Source organism: Rhinolophus sinicus, linkage group LG07, assembly GCF_036562045.2.
Source record: "Rhinolophus sinicus isolate RSC01 linkage group LG07, ASM3656204v1, whole genome shotgun sequence".
Classification (NCBI taxonomy): domain Eukaryota; kingdom Metazoa; phylum Chordata; class Mammalia; order Chiroptera; family Rhinolophidae; genus Rhinolophus; species Rhinolophus sinicus.
Window position 1 is genome coordinate 66,868,522 of NC_133757.1, and position 16,418 is coordinate 66,884,939.

Genomic DNA, 16,418 nt, shown 5'->3' on the forward strand with positions numbered 1-16,418 from the left:
CACACTTGAGATAAGTGACGGCTTCCTTTATTGCCCATGTCTCTCCCTGAAAGTAATAGCTATGAGGTCAAAGGGCCCTTCTGTTGTCCCCCACTGTGCATCCCTAGCCCTGGGAAGCTGTGGTAGCTCGCAGAATGTGTGTGGGCTAATCACTATTACTGGGACTGTTACTATTAAGTCATTCACTCAGAAAAACAACTGCATAAATGAGGAGGAGGAGGGGGAGGTCAGCCTCTGAACTGAGTGGCCACCAAGGTCACTGCATAAGACCCCCACACCAGGAAGTGTCCTCCCCCACACTCAGAGGAAGGGGGAAAGGGCTCCACAGTAGAAATGTAGCTACTACCACAGCACTGAAGGAAGAGCCACTTTGGGGAGGGGGCACTTCTTCCACACTGCCTTTTTTTCTGGGTGTCGCCTTGGGCGCTTCCTTCTCCCAGTCTGTCCTGGAGTCCTAGGGTGGAGGGTCCTGCCCTGGACAAGGGTACACAGTTGTACCCACGCCCCCTGAAGCCCAGCCTTGCCCCTCACCCTACCCCCTCTCTCTTCAGTGCAGTAGCTTCTGTCAGGTGCTGGGTCCCCAGGAAGAAGGTGGGTGCAGGGGACACACTTCTGGCCTGCACTACCAGCACACAGACCTCTTCCTGCCATACCAGAGCACACAAGCGTCCTCCCCTGGGGCTGGCCATGACAGAGCCATGCCTGGTGGCAGTCCCCAGACCCACAAGACTCCCAGCAATCAGCTAAAGCAGTGGTCCCATCTGAGAAACCAGCTGAGACCCCGAGGGACTCCTGTTTCAGGAGACTCAGCACAGAGCTATACTACACTCTCATACCTGGGCCAGGCTGCCCCCAGGGTCCCTGGACCAGGTGAGTCACTGGTGTGGGAGCAGGCTCAGGGCCACGTTCCCATCCCAGGACCCCTCCTCAGCCCCACCGTATTCCCACCACCTCTGGCCTAGAGAATGCGCTTGCTGAAAGTCAGAGACCTAGGGGTGGGGAGTCACTAAGTGCTCTCTCTGGGCTCAAGTTCACAGGCTACAGGAGCCTCAGTTGCCTCACCTGTGAAGTGGGAAAACAGGGTTTTGGGAGGACACAGTGAGCTAGCAGACAGGTGTGCTCAGCATAGACCAGCAGGCTGTGAGCCCCTTGTGGTGTGGCTGATGCTGTATCCAGTGATGGCCAGGGGAGGGAGGTGTCCTCTCTCAGGTCTCAGAGTGGGGGAAGGCCTCAGTGGGAGTGGCAGCTTCCGGGCCCTTCCTTCCCCTTAGTACCTCAGGCTCGGTTTTAACAGATACCATAATTTTTAATTAGTTTTCTCCTCCCTTGCCTGAAAGTCCATTAGCTCCCCATTAGGTGAATGAGTCCCATTTTCTTCACACCACCAAGGAAACTGATTTAGTTAGCCATTCCTAAAGCAATTTCATAGAATAAAGACAATTTAGCAATGGGCTTGCTAAACTTTCCCGTTAACTCTGCTCTCAGGCTCCACCCTAAGGAACCCACCAGCTGGCCCAGTCTCTGTCCGTGGGTAGGTTGGTCCCTGCTGGGGTCTAGGGCAGCCAGTGTGGGTCAAGCTCTCAGAGGCCAGAGGGGCTTAGCGGGGAGTCGGGGTAAGGGGATAGGGCCCAGGAGAGCCTGATGAAGCAGGATCCACCTTCTATTAGCCCCTGGCCAAAGAGAAGGGAGGAGCCAAAAGAGAAAGTAAGACTAGTGGGGCATCCTCCCTGACCAGGGGCCACTCAGACACCTGCTGGTCCAGGCAGGAGCACCTGCCCAGGCCTTCCTTGCAGCAAGAAGGCTGAGCAAAATGGGAGCTAAGGAGCCAGGCCAGGAAGATGAGAAACGCGATCCTGCTGAGGAGTTGCAGGCAGGCGGTCAAGGAGATGGTGCTGGACAAGGGGTCAGCCTGGGACATGTGCAGGTGGAGTCCCAGAAGCTGGGATTCTGACTCCTCATCTATGCCTCAGGGATGGCTGGACCTGAGCCGAGCAGCAAAGGGCCAGAAACTCTTCTAAGAACAACTGTTAGGTGGAGGTTCCCTAGCTCTGGTTTAAAGGTAGCCAGGGCTGATGGTTGGGGGCGGGGGTGAGGGCCAGTGTCCCTGTGTGCACATGAGGGATCCCAGTGTGTGTGAGTGGCAAGGAGGGGAGTGTGTGTGTCCACAGTTATCATGAACATGTCTCCTTGAGAAAGGACAGGAGTGTGTCCTGGTGATGACTATGAGTGTGAGCAAGAATGGATGTGGGAGTGTGTGTATGTGGGTGTGAGCACAAATACCAGGGTGTAAGTGAGAAGGCAAGTCCTGCCCTGCTCTGGTAGTCTGTGTCTGCGTTGGCACCTTTTCTGACGGTGTGTGCGGCTACACACAATAAGAGTAGGGGGAGGCAGGCTGGGGGGGGTGTGTGTCTGTCTATGTTCCCATGGCCTCGCTCTGGGTCTCCTTGGGTCCTCCAGCCCACCCCTGCCAGCCCGGAGGCAGCGCTGCTCCTTCCCTGCTCTCTGCTCATGGCCACTGACCCTTTCTGAGTCACCTCCCATACCTACTTCCTGTCAGTCCCCCAGCACCGAAGGGAGCTTCCGGTCTTGGGGAGGCATCTTGCCCAGCAGGGGATAACCTGCATCCTCTGGAGACCCAGCCCCTCCTCCCAACAGGTCAGGCACTGGAGCACTGCATCCACAAGAGGGCGCCCAGAGGCCCAGCTGCTCCCAGCCTGGGCGGGTCCAGGCGCAGCTGCAGGCACGCTAGTGGCAGCGGGGAGCGGCTCACTGAGACCCGGGTTCCGGCAGTTCCAGGGCTGCTGCTCCTGGTAGAGGGCACCCACAGGCCTCTCCAAGGCCTCGGCGGTCTCTTCTTGTGTGGTGTGGGGCCACCGCTCCACTCTCAGTGCCACCAATCGTGGTTTCTTGTCATCCCAAGGGAAGGGTGGGCAGAGTTGGGGGTTCACTGGATTCGAAAGCCTGTCTTTGGCCACCCAACTCTGTGGGCCACAGCGATAGAAAAGCCACCTATTCCTGCCAAGTGCCACAGGCCCACCCTTGCAGCCCAGCCCCCACAGTTCAGCCCCCCCACAGTTCCACTGAGCACAGCAGCTAAGCACAAGGCTGTGGAATGGTATGGGGAAAGCCTCTGCAGGCTGCTAAGGCTGCACTCAGCACTCTGCTTCTGGCTCACACCTGACCACAAGCCCACAATTACAAAGTTGCAACCCAAGAGTTACAGGAGATCTCTATAACACCCTGTTCCTGTTTACTTCTGCCCTGCTGCCCCCAGGCTGTATTCACAGCCTCCTGCTGTCTTCCTCTAGCAGCACTGAGCCCAGAGTCCCAATACTGGAAACAGACTCCCTTCCCACATTCATCCCCACGGCAAAGAAAGGGCTTCTCCCCTGCCCTCTCTATGATGCACTGAAGAGGATTCTGGCTTCAGTATCTGCTCCTTGAGACAGGGATCCAGTCACACAAACGAAGCCTTGCGCAGGCCTGTGAACCCAGAATCTGTGCAGGACCTGGGGCTAGAGACAGGGTGCCACCGCCTGTTCTGTCCCCAAAGGCCATAGGGAGAGAAAACCCTTTGTAAGTAGTGTGAGGGAGGTGGCCAGGACTCTTGCCCTCTTTGAGGGAAACTTCATTCAGAAGCACAGCAGGAGGGGATCAGTCAGGGATGGTTTGAACGGAAGTAAAATGCATGGCCGAGGGGAGTCAAAGATTCTATCTACCGCCTTGGGGTTCATCCTGTCAGGGTTTGGGGGTGGGGTGGTGACCAGCCTTTGCAAGAGCATATCTAATGCTCCCAGCACCAACACTGGTGGCATACGGCCCTACACCCTACTCCAAGATGGTCAAAAGTGCTTATGAAATGTTGACCCAGAGCCGTCATATGGTCCCAAAGGCCGCACCTTCAGATGCCCCTGCCTGGCAGCGGCGTGCGACTCTAAAAAAGCCTGCCTGGTGAGGCTCGACCGCGGTGGGCCCTCCGTGGGCTGCGCTGGGCCAGTCTGAGTGGGCCATCGAGGGCAGGCTTCCCAGAAACCACAGGCTTTTAGATTTTTTAGAAGACTTGGGCGGCAAAAAACTCACGAGGGAAAAGCAACGTTTTATAAAAGAGGAGATCCCCTCCTCACCCCACTGCGGGCCAGGGGATCAGGGCAGGAGGAGGAATGCACCCACGTGGAGCGCGGAAAGGAAACCAGGACGCAGCGATCTTTTGCAGAAACAGAACTCCGTGCACCGGTCGCTGGCTTTCTAGGGCTACCTCACCCGTCCCGCGCTACCTGCGACGAAAGGGCGACAGTATCTGTCCGCTTCGGTCCAAGCGCGACCAGACTGCGACGCGCGGCTGCGGCTCGCACGGTGAACACCGACCTCGGCCACCGGGCCCAGCCCGCGTCCCTCTCCAGCCCGAGACCCGCCCAGCTTGGGGCCTGAGGCGCCCTGCCCGCCGCACCACCTCGTTCCCCGCCCCGCCCCTGCGGCCCGCAAAAGCGCTGCCTGCGGCCCGCGGCAAACAGAACGGCGTTTTCGATTGCGTCCACTCCGCCACTCCAACTTGGCCCTGGCCGCCAGCAGGACTTACCTTCGCCGAGCAGAGGCAGCAGAAGCAGCCACCGCAGCCCCGCCGTCGTCTTCGCCATCGCCCGTGTGCGCCGGGACCGCGGCAAGAGGATGGTGGCTCGGAAACGGGGTGTAGGCGGCGGGTGTAGTACTCAGCCGGGCCGCTCCATCCCGCCCGGGACGCGGCGGACGCGGAGGACACTGCGGGCGCGGAGCGTCGGAGCGCGACACCGGGGCGCTCTCCGTTGCTTGGGCCGGGTTCTGATCGCCGGACTGAGGCAAAGCTGGCGCGGGCTGCGCTGGAGGAGCGGGCAGGGGCGGGGCGGCGCTGCCAGGGGGGCGGGCCGGGCGGGGCCAGGGTGCCGGCGGGGTGCGGTAGGGGCGGGGCTCGGGATACCCGCCCGGCAGCGCCTGGTGCGGACCCAGCGAGGCTCGGGTGGCGGATCAGTGCTGGACGTGCGGTGCGGGCGTGGTCTAAGCGGAACAGGAGTAGGAGCGAGGTGTGGGGCGCCGGGTGCTGGCCTGCCAACCTCAGCGCCGTCCGCACTCACAGCCACTCTTTCTCAGCCTGTGCGCCCTCGCTGTACCCACCCTTCAACCTTCCCCGCCTCCCACACGAGACAATTAAACCACGCGGGAATGCGGTGTCTGGGCAGCCTGGCTGGGAAGAACCCGAGCGGACCTGAGGACCAGGCTCTTGGCGTGGAACGCCTCCTCCGCCATTTCTCAGACCTGGTCCTGGCGGCCTAGTGGGGTGCTTGGAGAGTAGCCACCCCTAAAAGAAGAGCTCTTTGGATGTCGAACTGAGTTGGAGAGCGAGTAGCAGGGAGGGACAGGAGCCTCAAATAATATAATGTTCGCCCAAAGAAAGGATACCCACAACACAATCCCAGAAAGGGGGAACTCAGTAGCCCTAACATGGAGTTCCTGGGATGAGGTTGGAGACGGGTTCTAGACCTCTGTGGGAAAAACCCACTGTTCTCCTCCTACCCCCTAGCTACCTTTTGAGGTCTGGCCTCCACCAGGGCCAGAGGAATGGAAGCCTTGGGGTGGGAGGGTCCAGCGCACCTTGGCCTTAGGGGCGCCCTTCAGGGTCTCTTCTTCCTGCTGTGCACAAGAGGCTGGGGCTCCACCCTCTTGCCTGGCTGAGCTCAGGGCTGAATACGAGGTCTGCACATCACTGCAGATATGAAGTCAAAGTGAAGTCAGCCTTGCAGGCAGGAGGAGGAGCTGCCAAGACAGGATGGCTGGGGGTTCTGCCAGCTGGGATGGCCAGAGCTGGCCTGTGGCAAGAGGCCAGGGCACAGCATGCCCGGCTCAGGAGAGCCACCCTTCAGCCATCAGACCTTGTGTTGCCTGCCTCACATGCCCAGAGCCCCACACCCTCGGATTTATGGGGCTCGTGGCCACAGGGGGCTCCCTTGTTTGTAGATAGACCCTTATTTCTGGTGCTAATGGCTACCAAGGCTGGACACTCAGGACTGTGCCCAGGGAAGGAACCTGAGTAGAAAGTGAGGGGCTGAGGGGGACTTTACTATTACAAACAGGCTCCTGTGGCAGGAAAATGCAGAAGGAAGAGGGGTGACTTGACCCATTCTTCCAACCATCCCCACCCTACTACCTCCCAGGAAGTACCCTGGCCTGGCCTTGGCTGACACTGAACAGGCTGGATTCTAGCTGGCTCTGTGTGTCCCATCTGAGGCTGTGCTCCTGCCTGGGTCCCCCTCCCCCTTCCACTCTCTTTCCATCTCCACCCTTGGGTTTTTTGTTGTTGTTTGTTTGTTTGTTTGTTTGTTTTTTGGGGGGTCTTGAATAGATACCTGACACTATGGTGTGGGCATTGCCCTCCTTTTAGATCAATGTCAGGGGGGGCCCACATGTGTACCATTGCACATACATGTACATATGTGTGCATATGTGCATATGTATGTACTAACATGTATGGACTTGGGTGCGTACCCTCCCCCACGTGCATGCCCAGGGACTTGTCTGGAGGGCACCCAGTAGGGGGCAGGAGTGAAGTCCTGGGCTTGCTGGCTTCGGACTACGGGCGGGGGCTGACTCAGCTCTGCCTAGGACTGTACATTGGCTTAAGATCAAGAATATCAGAATGGCAGGAAGGCGCTTCTTCTCCCAGCAAAGAGGAAATGAATGCAGCCTCCCTGAGGTCCCACAGGGCAAGGTCAGAGCCTTAGCTGCAGCTGAATCCAAAGGTGCCAGTCTGATTCCCCAGGAAGCCCCTCCCTTTGCTGCACTTTGTCCTGGGGGCACCTGGGACAGTTGCATGGGAGAGTTTGCAGAAGGTTCCTGTTCTCTGTCCTGGCTTCCCCTAGTCATCTCTCTCTGTGCCTCAGCTTCCAACTATAAACATCCCCATCAGAACGGATGAGGATAGAAAAGGGAGTATGTGTGAGGGTGGAGCTCAGTGCCAGGCACAAGTGAGTGCTCCATAAATCATAGCCATGCCTACGCTTGGGACTTGGCTCTACCATCCTTGCCCTGTTGAGGGACATGGGCTCCTATAGGCATTGAGAAGCTCTCTAGGAGCTGGGGGCAGTGGGTACGTCCCAGTGTTGTCAGTGCTCTGCACCCAGCCCACAGCCCTCCTTTTATCATAGATTCCTGGGCTCCACCTCCATAAAAATCCGCATCTTAAAAAAGAGTCCCGCAAGAGGTTCTGATACAGGATTCTGCTTTGGAGTGAGTCAGTGCAGTTTGAATTTTGCCACTTACAGTCATGTGACATTGCACAAATCACTGTACCTCTCTGGTTTTGCCATTTCTAAAATGGGGGATGAAATAGTGCTCCCCCATCTGGATGGCTGGGAGGAGTGACTAAAATAGTGTTAGTGAGGCCTTGCTCTCAGCACAGGATAAGGTGCTCCATGGGCGGGCAGCTCACAGGTTATTCCTGCAACATTCCTTGCCTCTGAGCAGGTGATGCCTACCTGGACCCCCTTGGGTCTGGCCCCAAAAGACAGCTCAGGGAAGGGAGGTCAAGCCCAGCACAGACAGAGATCCCATCTGGTGCCGGCTTGTCCAGGTGGGGAGGAGCTGCTGGTGAGGGTAGGGTGCTCTGTGATCATGGACCCAGGTGGCTGTGGCAACTCAGGGAGAAAGTCTGCTTTTAGGAGTGGAGACTCCTAAAAGGAAATCCTGGCCCAGGGGACCTTACAGGGATGAGGAAACAAAGCCAGGAGCACAGCCCAGTCCTGCAGGCATTAAAAGGCTAGACATTATTCCAGGAACTGCTGACTGAGGCCTGTTAGGCCCCTGCCTGGGGCCAGATGTGGTCAGAGGGGTTATGGGAGGGGGTCTCAGGCAATGTGACAGAGAGGCTGGAAGCATAGGGACTTTGGAGCTGACTGTGTGTACTGTAGCTGGTTGCTTGTTACTTAGTTTACCCTCTGTAAGCAGAGGTAATAAACCGCTGCACTGTCACTCCACTGGGTGTTAAGGTACAGGCAGGTCTGTTTGCTGTCCTCTAGGTACAGCTGCAAGGAGAGCCAGTGCTCACTAGCCCGCTGGGAGGGCACACCGTGGGGCTCCCCATCCACTTACCTCCATTTCAAATATGCTGTCCCCATAACACACAACACACCAGGCTGGGGCTCCAAGGTGTGACTCAGGAACATCCTTCCCCTGACTATGGAGGCCCTGCCTGCCTTCCTCTCACCCACAGCTGGTATTTGCAGACAGGACCTCAGCCTGGCCAATGAGAGGACTCTCCTCGGGCCTGACCAGGAGCTGGGTGTTAGCTCAGGCAGGCCAATCTCAGTTGGGCTACCTTGTCCAGGCAGCCCAGGGCGCCAGAGCAGGAGCAACTGTGTCCTGCATACTGGCAGAGACCCTGAGGCTCAGACAGGGCCCACCTCCACCTGGAAGGCCTGACCTCAACTCTTTGCCCCAACTCACCCTTCCATGGACCCCACAACAGACTTGTCTCCTCTGAATTTCTTTCCCCTCTCTTTTCCCTCCCCTTCTCTGCTTTTCTGCCCTTCTCCTTTCATGCCTCCTCCCCTTCCCTCTTCTCGAGGAGGAATCTCAGCTCCATTCCTTTCCCCTAGCCCCAGAACCAGGCTAACTGCCTCCCTGGGACTTAGGCTCCTCATCTGTAAGCTGGGAGTGTCACACGGTTAGTGCCTCGCAGTGTTGTGAGGCCTTACAGCGTTGTGAGGCCACGCCCAAATGAAGCACCAGCACGATCTGCACAGCTCCTGCTCAGGAGGCCTTTTCCTCCCTCTTCTTTCAGCCTCCTCTGAAGTCCAGCGCTGTCTGGCCGGGAGGTGTGACGGCTGCAGGTGGGCTCTGAGCTGTGTCCTGGCTTTGTCTCTTGTCTGTGTGACCTGGAATGTCCCTGGGCCTCAATGGGAAAGTAGAGTCCCCTTCCCCCAGGTGCCCAATGACAAGTGAATCCCCAGACAGCCAATGAGTTGTCACTACTGATTCCCATCAGCTGTAGGAGTTGAGGCCAAGAGGCCACAGAGGTCAGTGGACATTGCTGAGTTAGCACAGAAAGCAGGTGGTCCCTGAATCCAAATGACTGCTTCCCTCGTGCTGGCTCTGCAACTGCACAGGTAATAGTGTACACCTGTCTAGACAAGGCAGCCCAACTGAGACTGGCCTGCCTGAGCTAACACTTTTCCTTCACCCTCCTACATGACCTGCAGCCTTCTCAGTGGAAGGAGAGAGCCCTGGAAGCTGAGAGTCTTCTTTGCCGCAGCAGTCCTTATCTCATCATGTCATTACACACTTGGGAGCCCCACCTGGCTCCTCAGGGCTTTGCCCACACTGAATCCACTGTGTCCCCACAGAGTCTCCAGCCCGAGGGCACTGCTGGCCCAAGGCCACTGGAGCTTGGCGGGGCCTCAGGCCTGGCAGTGCCAGCCTTTTGCATCACCTGGGCCCAGGAGAAGGCCAGTCCAGGCTCACAAGAAGCCATACAGATCTCAGGGAGCTCGGATTGGCAAGTCCAGCAAATATGGCTCGAATGCTTTTTAGAAAAAACATCTCCCCAGGCAGTTTCATAATCTGCCCTGTACTGCAGATTTAGACAAGTTTTTACGAATGCACTTTTTAAAATAGGTCTTAATGGATCCTTTGCAGTAGTTACAGTCCATTGCGTAAATGCAAACAGAAGGCTTTTTGAAAACATGTATTATTGATCAGAAATGCAGCAGCAATTAGAAGCCAGTGTGTCATATCATTCAATACGCACTTCCTATACAGCCCTGCTTGTACTTACTCATAACTTTCTGACAAATGTCCTGTCACTAGGAAGCCCTTTCACTTCTGTAAGTGGAGGAGGACCGCCTATTAGCTGGAGGTGAACGAAAAATTAGCTCACCTTTACCATCGCAAAACCTATTTAGGGCTTCTCTAGTTTCAGACTAAAATGGCAAAACCTTCAGGTAAGATGGTTGATGTTTCTCCTTGGTATATAGCCCACAGTGGGAGGAAAAAAAATTATTAACAAGGTAGCAGGAGGTTTGAGCTAGAGGCCTGCAGGGAAGCCTGCTTTGTGGGAAGGATGCTGAGGCAAAGGGGAGAAGTGGCTCAAATACCACCTGGCCCCCCCAGTGTCCCTAGTGTTTTTGTTTCCCCTCCCCAGTTATGGAACAAAAATGATTAACTAGCATAAAGGTGAGACTTACTTTTGCTCAAAAACTCATATGTGAGTCTGTATTTCACCCAATCTGCACATTTCCCATGTACTTGCCCTTCTTGAAGAGTTCATTTATTTAACAAACATTTGCTGGGCATTGTCTGTATTCCAGGTGCTGTTTCTAGAAATGGAGATACTACAGTGAACAAAACCAAGAGCCTCCATTGTGGTGCTTCTCAGACAGTTACCAGCACACCAAGCACACGTGATGCAGATGGTGAGGGACATGGGCAGTGTGTCCTCAACGCAGGGTGCCCTGGGGCTAACTTGGGCATAGAGGATGGATCTGTGAGAACAGCACTGCCCTCCCTGGAGATGTCAGAGGTGGGAAGGAGTCAGGGTGGACCCTGGAGACCCCAGCTGCCCCAGCGGGAAGGAGCCATGTTCAGGTCTCTCTTCCCAGGGAACATCTCAGCAGCCTACCCTTGCCCCTCTAGAAGCGGCAGCTCTGGCCTGAAAGATTACAGCCTGCAGGACTTGCAAAACAAATACTTTGGCCTGGGTGGTCTTTTGGAGCCTGAAAAACCTGCCGTGTTATTGGAATGCTGACAAATAGGAAGTCCACTGACTTAATGCTTGTCATGGCTTCTGAAGGCTCCTTGCCCAGGATGCTGTGGGCTGCAGCTCCAGGCACAGTGTACTACTTCCAGATCCATCTCAGGCCTTTGGGTGCTGAGGTGGTGTACTGGGAGTTGGCAGAGTGGGGAGAGGGACCCACAGCCCGCCTGCAGGCGAGTACAGAGTGTGGGGTACAGGCTGGGGGCTCCGCCAGACCCCTGTGCTTGCAGATGGGCCTAGGAGCACGGCACTCATTTGTCCCCAGTGCCGTTAGCCCCTGCACACCTTGCCCAGAAGCCACAGGGAGCTGATCTCAGGTAGATCACAGGTGCCCTCAGTGCGTCCTCTCCAGTACTTCCCGGAAGTTGCTGCCTGAGCCTAGGCCCACCCAGGGCTCCCACCCTAGCTATAGACCCCTCACAGAGGCCACATGGGGCTCCCTCGCTGCCTGCTGAGAAGGCCAGCCTGGCCTTTATCCCTTACGAGAGTGCTGTCCTATGGAACGTTTCCAGTGTTGGAAACAGTCCACACTGTGCTGTCCCATGTGATGGCCATGGCCACGTGTGGCCATTGGACACTTGAAATGTGGCTTTGTGCTACTGAGGAACTGGATTTTTAATTTTACTGGATTTATAATAATGTAAAATTAATAGTCACGTGGCTAGGGTTCTTACTGGTCATTGAAGTCTAAAACAGCTCCCAGCCTCTCCCTGGAGCTCCTGTGGGTGGGGCAGTCTCCTAGCACAAACCACCCACAGTGAAGTGAGAGTGGAGAAGCCAGAGCCTGCTGAATTGCCCAGCCCTGGGCCACGTGGGTGCTGTGTGGCCCCCATGGGCATTCCATTCGGATTCAGAAGGTTTCATTGTGTTTCTTGACTTCCTGTGGTTTAAAGAACCACAGCCCCAAGGAGAAGGGTGGCATTGCTGGGGTACACCCTGGACATCCCCTTGCCCTGGGAAATCTGTTTCTCTCTAAGCCCAGCTCTAGGCCTGACTATGCCTCCTGCAATCCTGCCCCCCTGCAGGCAGAGTGAGCCAGCTCAGCAGAGGCAGGGCCATGCTCTCAGGGGCCTCTTTGGAAAGGAGCTGATGAGCGAGTGCAAATTAAGATGTAGGATGAAGGGCTGTCAGGGGACTTTGTGCAGCCTGCGACCCAAGGACCTGGCCCCTCTCCATAACCCTCGTCCCTCTGCTCCTGAGTCCTGACCTGCCAATGGCCCCAGACTCCCCAGGTGCTCCTGGACACGGGCCCCTTCCAGCTGTTCCTTCTGCCTGGAAAGCTTTTCCTGCTTCCTCCTAGCTCTTTCTGTTGTTCATCTTTAACTCATCACTTAGAAATCTTGGCTCCCAATCCACGCTCAAACACTTCATGAAGACACTCCGAAAGAGGCTCAGGGTGCCTCCTGGTTTAACTGCACTGCATTTATCTCCAGGGTCTTTGAATGGGGACTAGGGAGGATTCAGAGTGCTGGCCAATGTCCTGCAGTGAGAAATGGACCTCCAGGGAGAGAGGACAACCTGGGCCAAGGCAAGGTGTGCTCAGGACCACAGGTGGGGTGGTTCGAGGCCTGCTGCCAAGACAGCTCATCCCCACTGGCTCCCTTGTGCAGCTCACATACCCTCCTGGGCTGCCTCGTGCCATGGTAATAGAAGCCACCTATACAAACCAGTGTAAGAACGACATGGCCAGGGGCGTGAGCTGGGAGAGAACTCGCAGGGAGAGAACAAGATGCCCCAAATAAATCACTTGAGGCCTGACATTTGGAGGATTTGAGTTTGAGACCAAACACAGATGCCTTTCAGATAAATACCTTTTTGAGAAGTGTTTCACTAAAGAAGTTTAGACTTTACTAGGTTTTTAGTGTTAGACAAGCATCAGGAAGTGTTTTGTTGAGAGATTTTCCCTTAAAAGTTCAGACCCCTTCTTTTCCCTCTGGCCCTTTAAACAAAAGGATACAGGATCCTCAGTGAGGGGAGCATTCACTTTCTTTAGGTTCCTTGGGGAGTTGCCCTGGGCTGGGATTGCTCAAATGAGGAATGCTCTGGAAGGTTCTGGAGACCTCAGTGCTCCAGGCCAGCAGGGATGGCTGATAGGAAGGTCTCTCAGGAAGATGATTCGGAAGCTTAAAGTGTCCTCACTCAGAACAGTTCGCCCTCCCTGCCCCAATCGCCTCATCCCACCCCAAGAGGAGTCTGGATGGCTGGTCCTCAGGGATGAGAATGGCTCTGTGTGGAGGATGTGGGTCCTTCCAGAGCTGGAAATTTCCTGTGGACTGGAAACTTTACAAAGTCCCCACGCTGAAGTCCAGGAGTGCACAGGAGCTGAGCTCACTGTGGGACCTACGCCAAAGAGAGGAGACACGAGGAAAAGGTCAGATGCAATCATGTCTGGAAGCTTCTTCCTTCCAGCTCAGAGACAGGCCCCCACCTGCCCATCCTGGGTTCTGTCTGCCCCAGGACCTCCAGGGAGCCCTGATTCCTACAGCCTCCCTCTGACCAGCTCTGGCTGGACACCAAGCAGCCACTTGGGGCTGGTCCCACTAGTCCTGTGTGCTGTTCTTCTCTCACCCGCCACCTGCGCCCTCAGGCCAGGGCCTTTGTTGTGAGGGGGGAGATGTCCCCTTTGCATTGCAACCCATCCTCGAATGAGGCCGGCACTGAAGAATGAAGAACAGTAGCCCAGGTAATGTGGCTGTGGCTCTGGGCCATGTGGGGTCCCCTGCCAGTGGAGTTGACCTCAAACTTGTCTTCACAGCACACGTGGGTGTGGGTGGGGAGGTGGCACACAGAGCCCAGGCAAGAGCAGGAAGGGCCACTTTGGAGACCCCGGATCTGGCTTGCAGAAAACACACAGGAGGGACTGAGAGGAAATCCTCACGTGCTTTGCAGTGGTGTGAGGTCCGAGGGCACAGTCAGGCCGCCTCGTACCACAGCTGTGATCAGCCCTGGGGGTGGTGGAGATCTGGAGAGAAAGGACCCCAGGCAGGACCCCTCCTGAGGGCAGCAGAAATGTCTAATCAAGCAATACACTAAGACTCAATGTTCATTGCCGGTAGGGGCCTCACATTTTACCCAGGTAACTTCTGTGGACACCTGGAACTTTTTATAACAACTCCAGCTGCTGTAACCAAGAAACTTGGCCTTGGTTTTTCCATTTTTGTGGCTATTCCACCCTCACACACTACCCCTCCATCTTGCACCCTTAGCCCTGCCCTTCAGGGCTCAGCTCAGATCTTGCCCCAGCCCCGACTTGTGAAGATCTCACGTCTTCCTGAACAGGAGGTTGCATGTGAACAGGGTCACGTGTGGTCAGTGGTCGGGTCATTTTATCCCTGCTGCCTCAGGCAGTGAGTAGATGAGGAGTTACTTGCTGAGAGGCCTGGACCTGGGTGCCCCTTCCCACCCTAAGTGTACTCCCCTTCACCCCTGTTCAGCCCCTGGGACTTGCCAAGACCCTCATCAGGAGTCCACATAATGGATGAATGACAGCAGTTTGGATGAAGCACCCACGATCCTCTGAAACTTTGCCCCTGCTTCATGCTTCATTCCCTTGCAGGATCCAGATACGGGTGCAGCTGATTTCTTAGTACCTTTCACAACAAAACTTTTTCTTTTTTCAGTATGTCTTGAGAGCAGCTGCCCACAAACTGAAAACAGCTATGAACCAGCTGTGGGGGCTTTTGTGGTCTTTCCTGTGTGGGGGGCAAGAGGGAATGACCCTGTTTTATTTCCCAGACTGATACCCAGACTGGGGGGAGTAATTTATTGGCATTCTCCAAATCCAAAAGATTTGGGGTTTAAGTACCCATGTCTGACCCTTGGAAGAAAGACCAAATGAGGTCGCTCTTGAAGGCGAAGGGGCGAATCATCTGCAGGCCTGAATCATCTGTCCTGAAAACTGAGGCAGGTTCGGGGAAGGTGGGTGCTAGTGAGAACAGCTCATGGCTGTTGGCTATGGAGAACCTGCTTGTGGGCAGCCCTGGGCTGGAGCCTCTAATTATTCAGAATCCCACTACCTGCTCAGGTGGTAGCAGTGTCCCATTTTACAGGTGAGGTCACTGAGGTGCGAGCCGAGCCCCCTTGTCTTTCACTGGAGCCCTGGCTCCATCCCACTCTAGTGGAGGGCTGGTCAAACACAAGTTAGACTTGCCCAGGTGCTGACTGTGGGTGTGGGTTGGGGTGAGAGACTCCACTTGGAACAAGTTCTCAGGGGCTGCTGATGCTGCTGCTTCCAGGCCCGTACTGTGGGGTTCATTGCTCCAGAGCACAGTGGGATGGGAGAGAGGTGGGTGAGGGTCTCAGGGTGGAAGGTGCCCACCCACTTCACCCTCCAGCCAGCATGCCTCATCCCCAGTGAATCTCTCCTTGTGCCCCACCTGCTCCCTGCTCCCAGCCTCTGTCCGCCCCTGACTTATGCCCATGGCCCTGGCTTTGCTGGGAGCCCACCCAGAGCTCCCCTTCTGCACTTCTCTGCAGGGACCCACCTGCATGTGCAGACAGTTTTCAGTCTCCTTCTAACACTCATTTCTTTGGCTGGGCCCCTTGTGTGAGGTTCAGACCCCCCAGAGGGGTCCAGCACCCCTACTGTGCAGGCACAAGGGGTGGTCATTTCTGTGACTGGGCTCGATTCAACCCAGGATCTGTGACTGACCCTTGTCCAGTACTGAGCTTCAGGAAATCTGCAGCAAACACATTTCCCTGATCTGCAGAGCAAGGCAGCTGTCGCCATCCTCCTGATGACCACGTGCTCAGCTCTGGGGACCTGACCTCTGCCAAGCCATGGTCACTTGGAAAAGGCTGACTCAGGACCTGTGTATGGCCAGTGGGGCCTGAGGAAGCCGAGTGAAGAGGGGAAGCCATGGGAGGCCAGGGAACCCTGTGCCCTTAGCTGGGGGTTCCTAGACAGCATGCACAGGTGGCGGTGGCGGCAGTGATTCTGGCTGGCCTGTACGTTGTTATTTCCAAAGACTGAGGCTTTGAGGAAAGGAATTTTCATTCTTTAATGAAAACCTTGCAGCCAGAGGAAACACGCCACTAAATGACTGATACTCAACGAGATATGCACTGCTCAGAAATGTTTCCTATTCAGTTGAATAAAAATTAATCTGGCAACTATAGAGATTAATATAAAAACATCAGATGTAGACTTCTAAAGGATGCCACCTTCATCTAACTCCCCCTGGATTAAATACCTTGGGGCAATGGTTTACATTCTGTGCTGCAGGGCTCTGCTGGCATAATCGACAGGGATAAGAATGGAAACACCTGGCTGTGCCTGCTCATGGGGAGGGAGGTAGCTGAGGGGACCACATGGGCTGCCCTAGAGGCTGCTGGGAGCAGGCGTCCACTTGAACCCACCAGCCTCCTTTCTTCCCCTTCTTCTCCCTCCCTGGTGAGCTCCAGGCCATTGGCTGACAAGTTCCCAGAGGCCTGGGCCATGGCACTGTCTCTGCAGGCTTCACCCCTGTCCCCCATCCTCCAGGGGCTGCAGGAGGTGGCTAGAAGAAAAGAGGGCAGGGCAGGCTGGGCCAGATGCTGCCTGAGACCAGAGCAGTGAGACCCCCACCCCGGCCCAGGGCTGGGTTCCTGATGGTAGTCAATCACACACACCCCCATCTTTGCTCTGTGACAACTACTGCTC

General features: G+C 55.9%; 1 protein-coding gene across 2 annotated transcripts in view; it reads right to left on the minus strand.

The window, feature by feature from the left end:
* The window catches only part of RET (ret proto-oncogene), a 56,466-nt gene extending 51,603 nt beyond the window's left edge, over window positions 1-4,863 (minus strand). Inside the window, exon 1 of one of the 2 annotated variants that reach the window (XM_019719108.2) lies at window positions 4,577-4,775. In XM_019719108.2, the coding sequence (XP_019574667.2) occupies window positions 4,577-4,634 (58 nt within the window). In that variant the 5' untranslated portion in view covers window positions 4,635-4,775. Of the gene's footprint in view, window positions 1-4,576 lie in introns of both variants that reach the window. The other variant, XM_074337324.1, reaches the window with a different exon arrangement.
* Window positions 4,864-16,418: the final 11,555 nt, after the last annotated feature.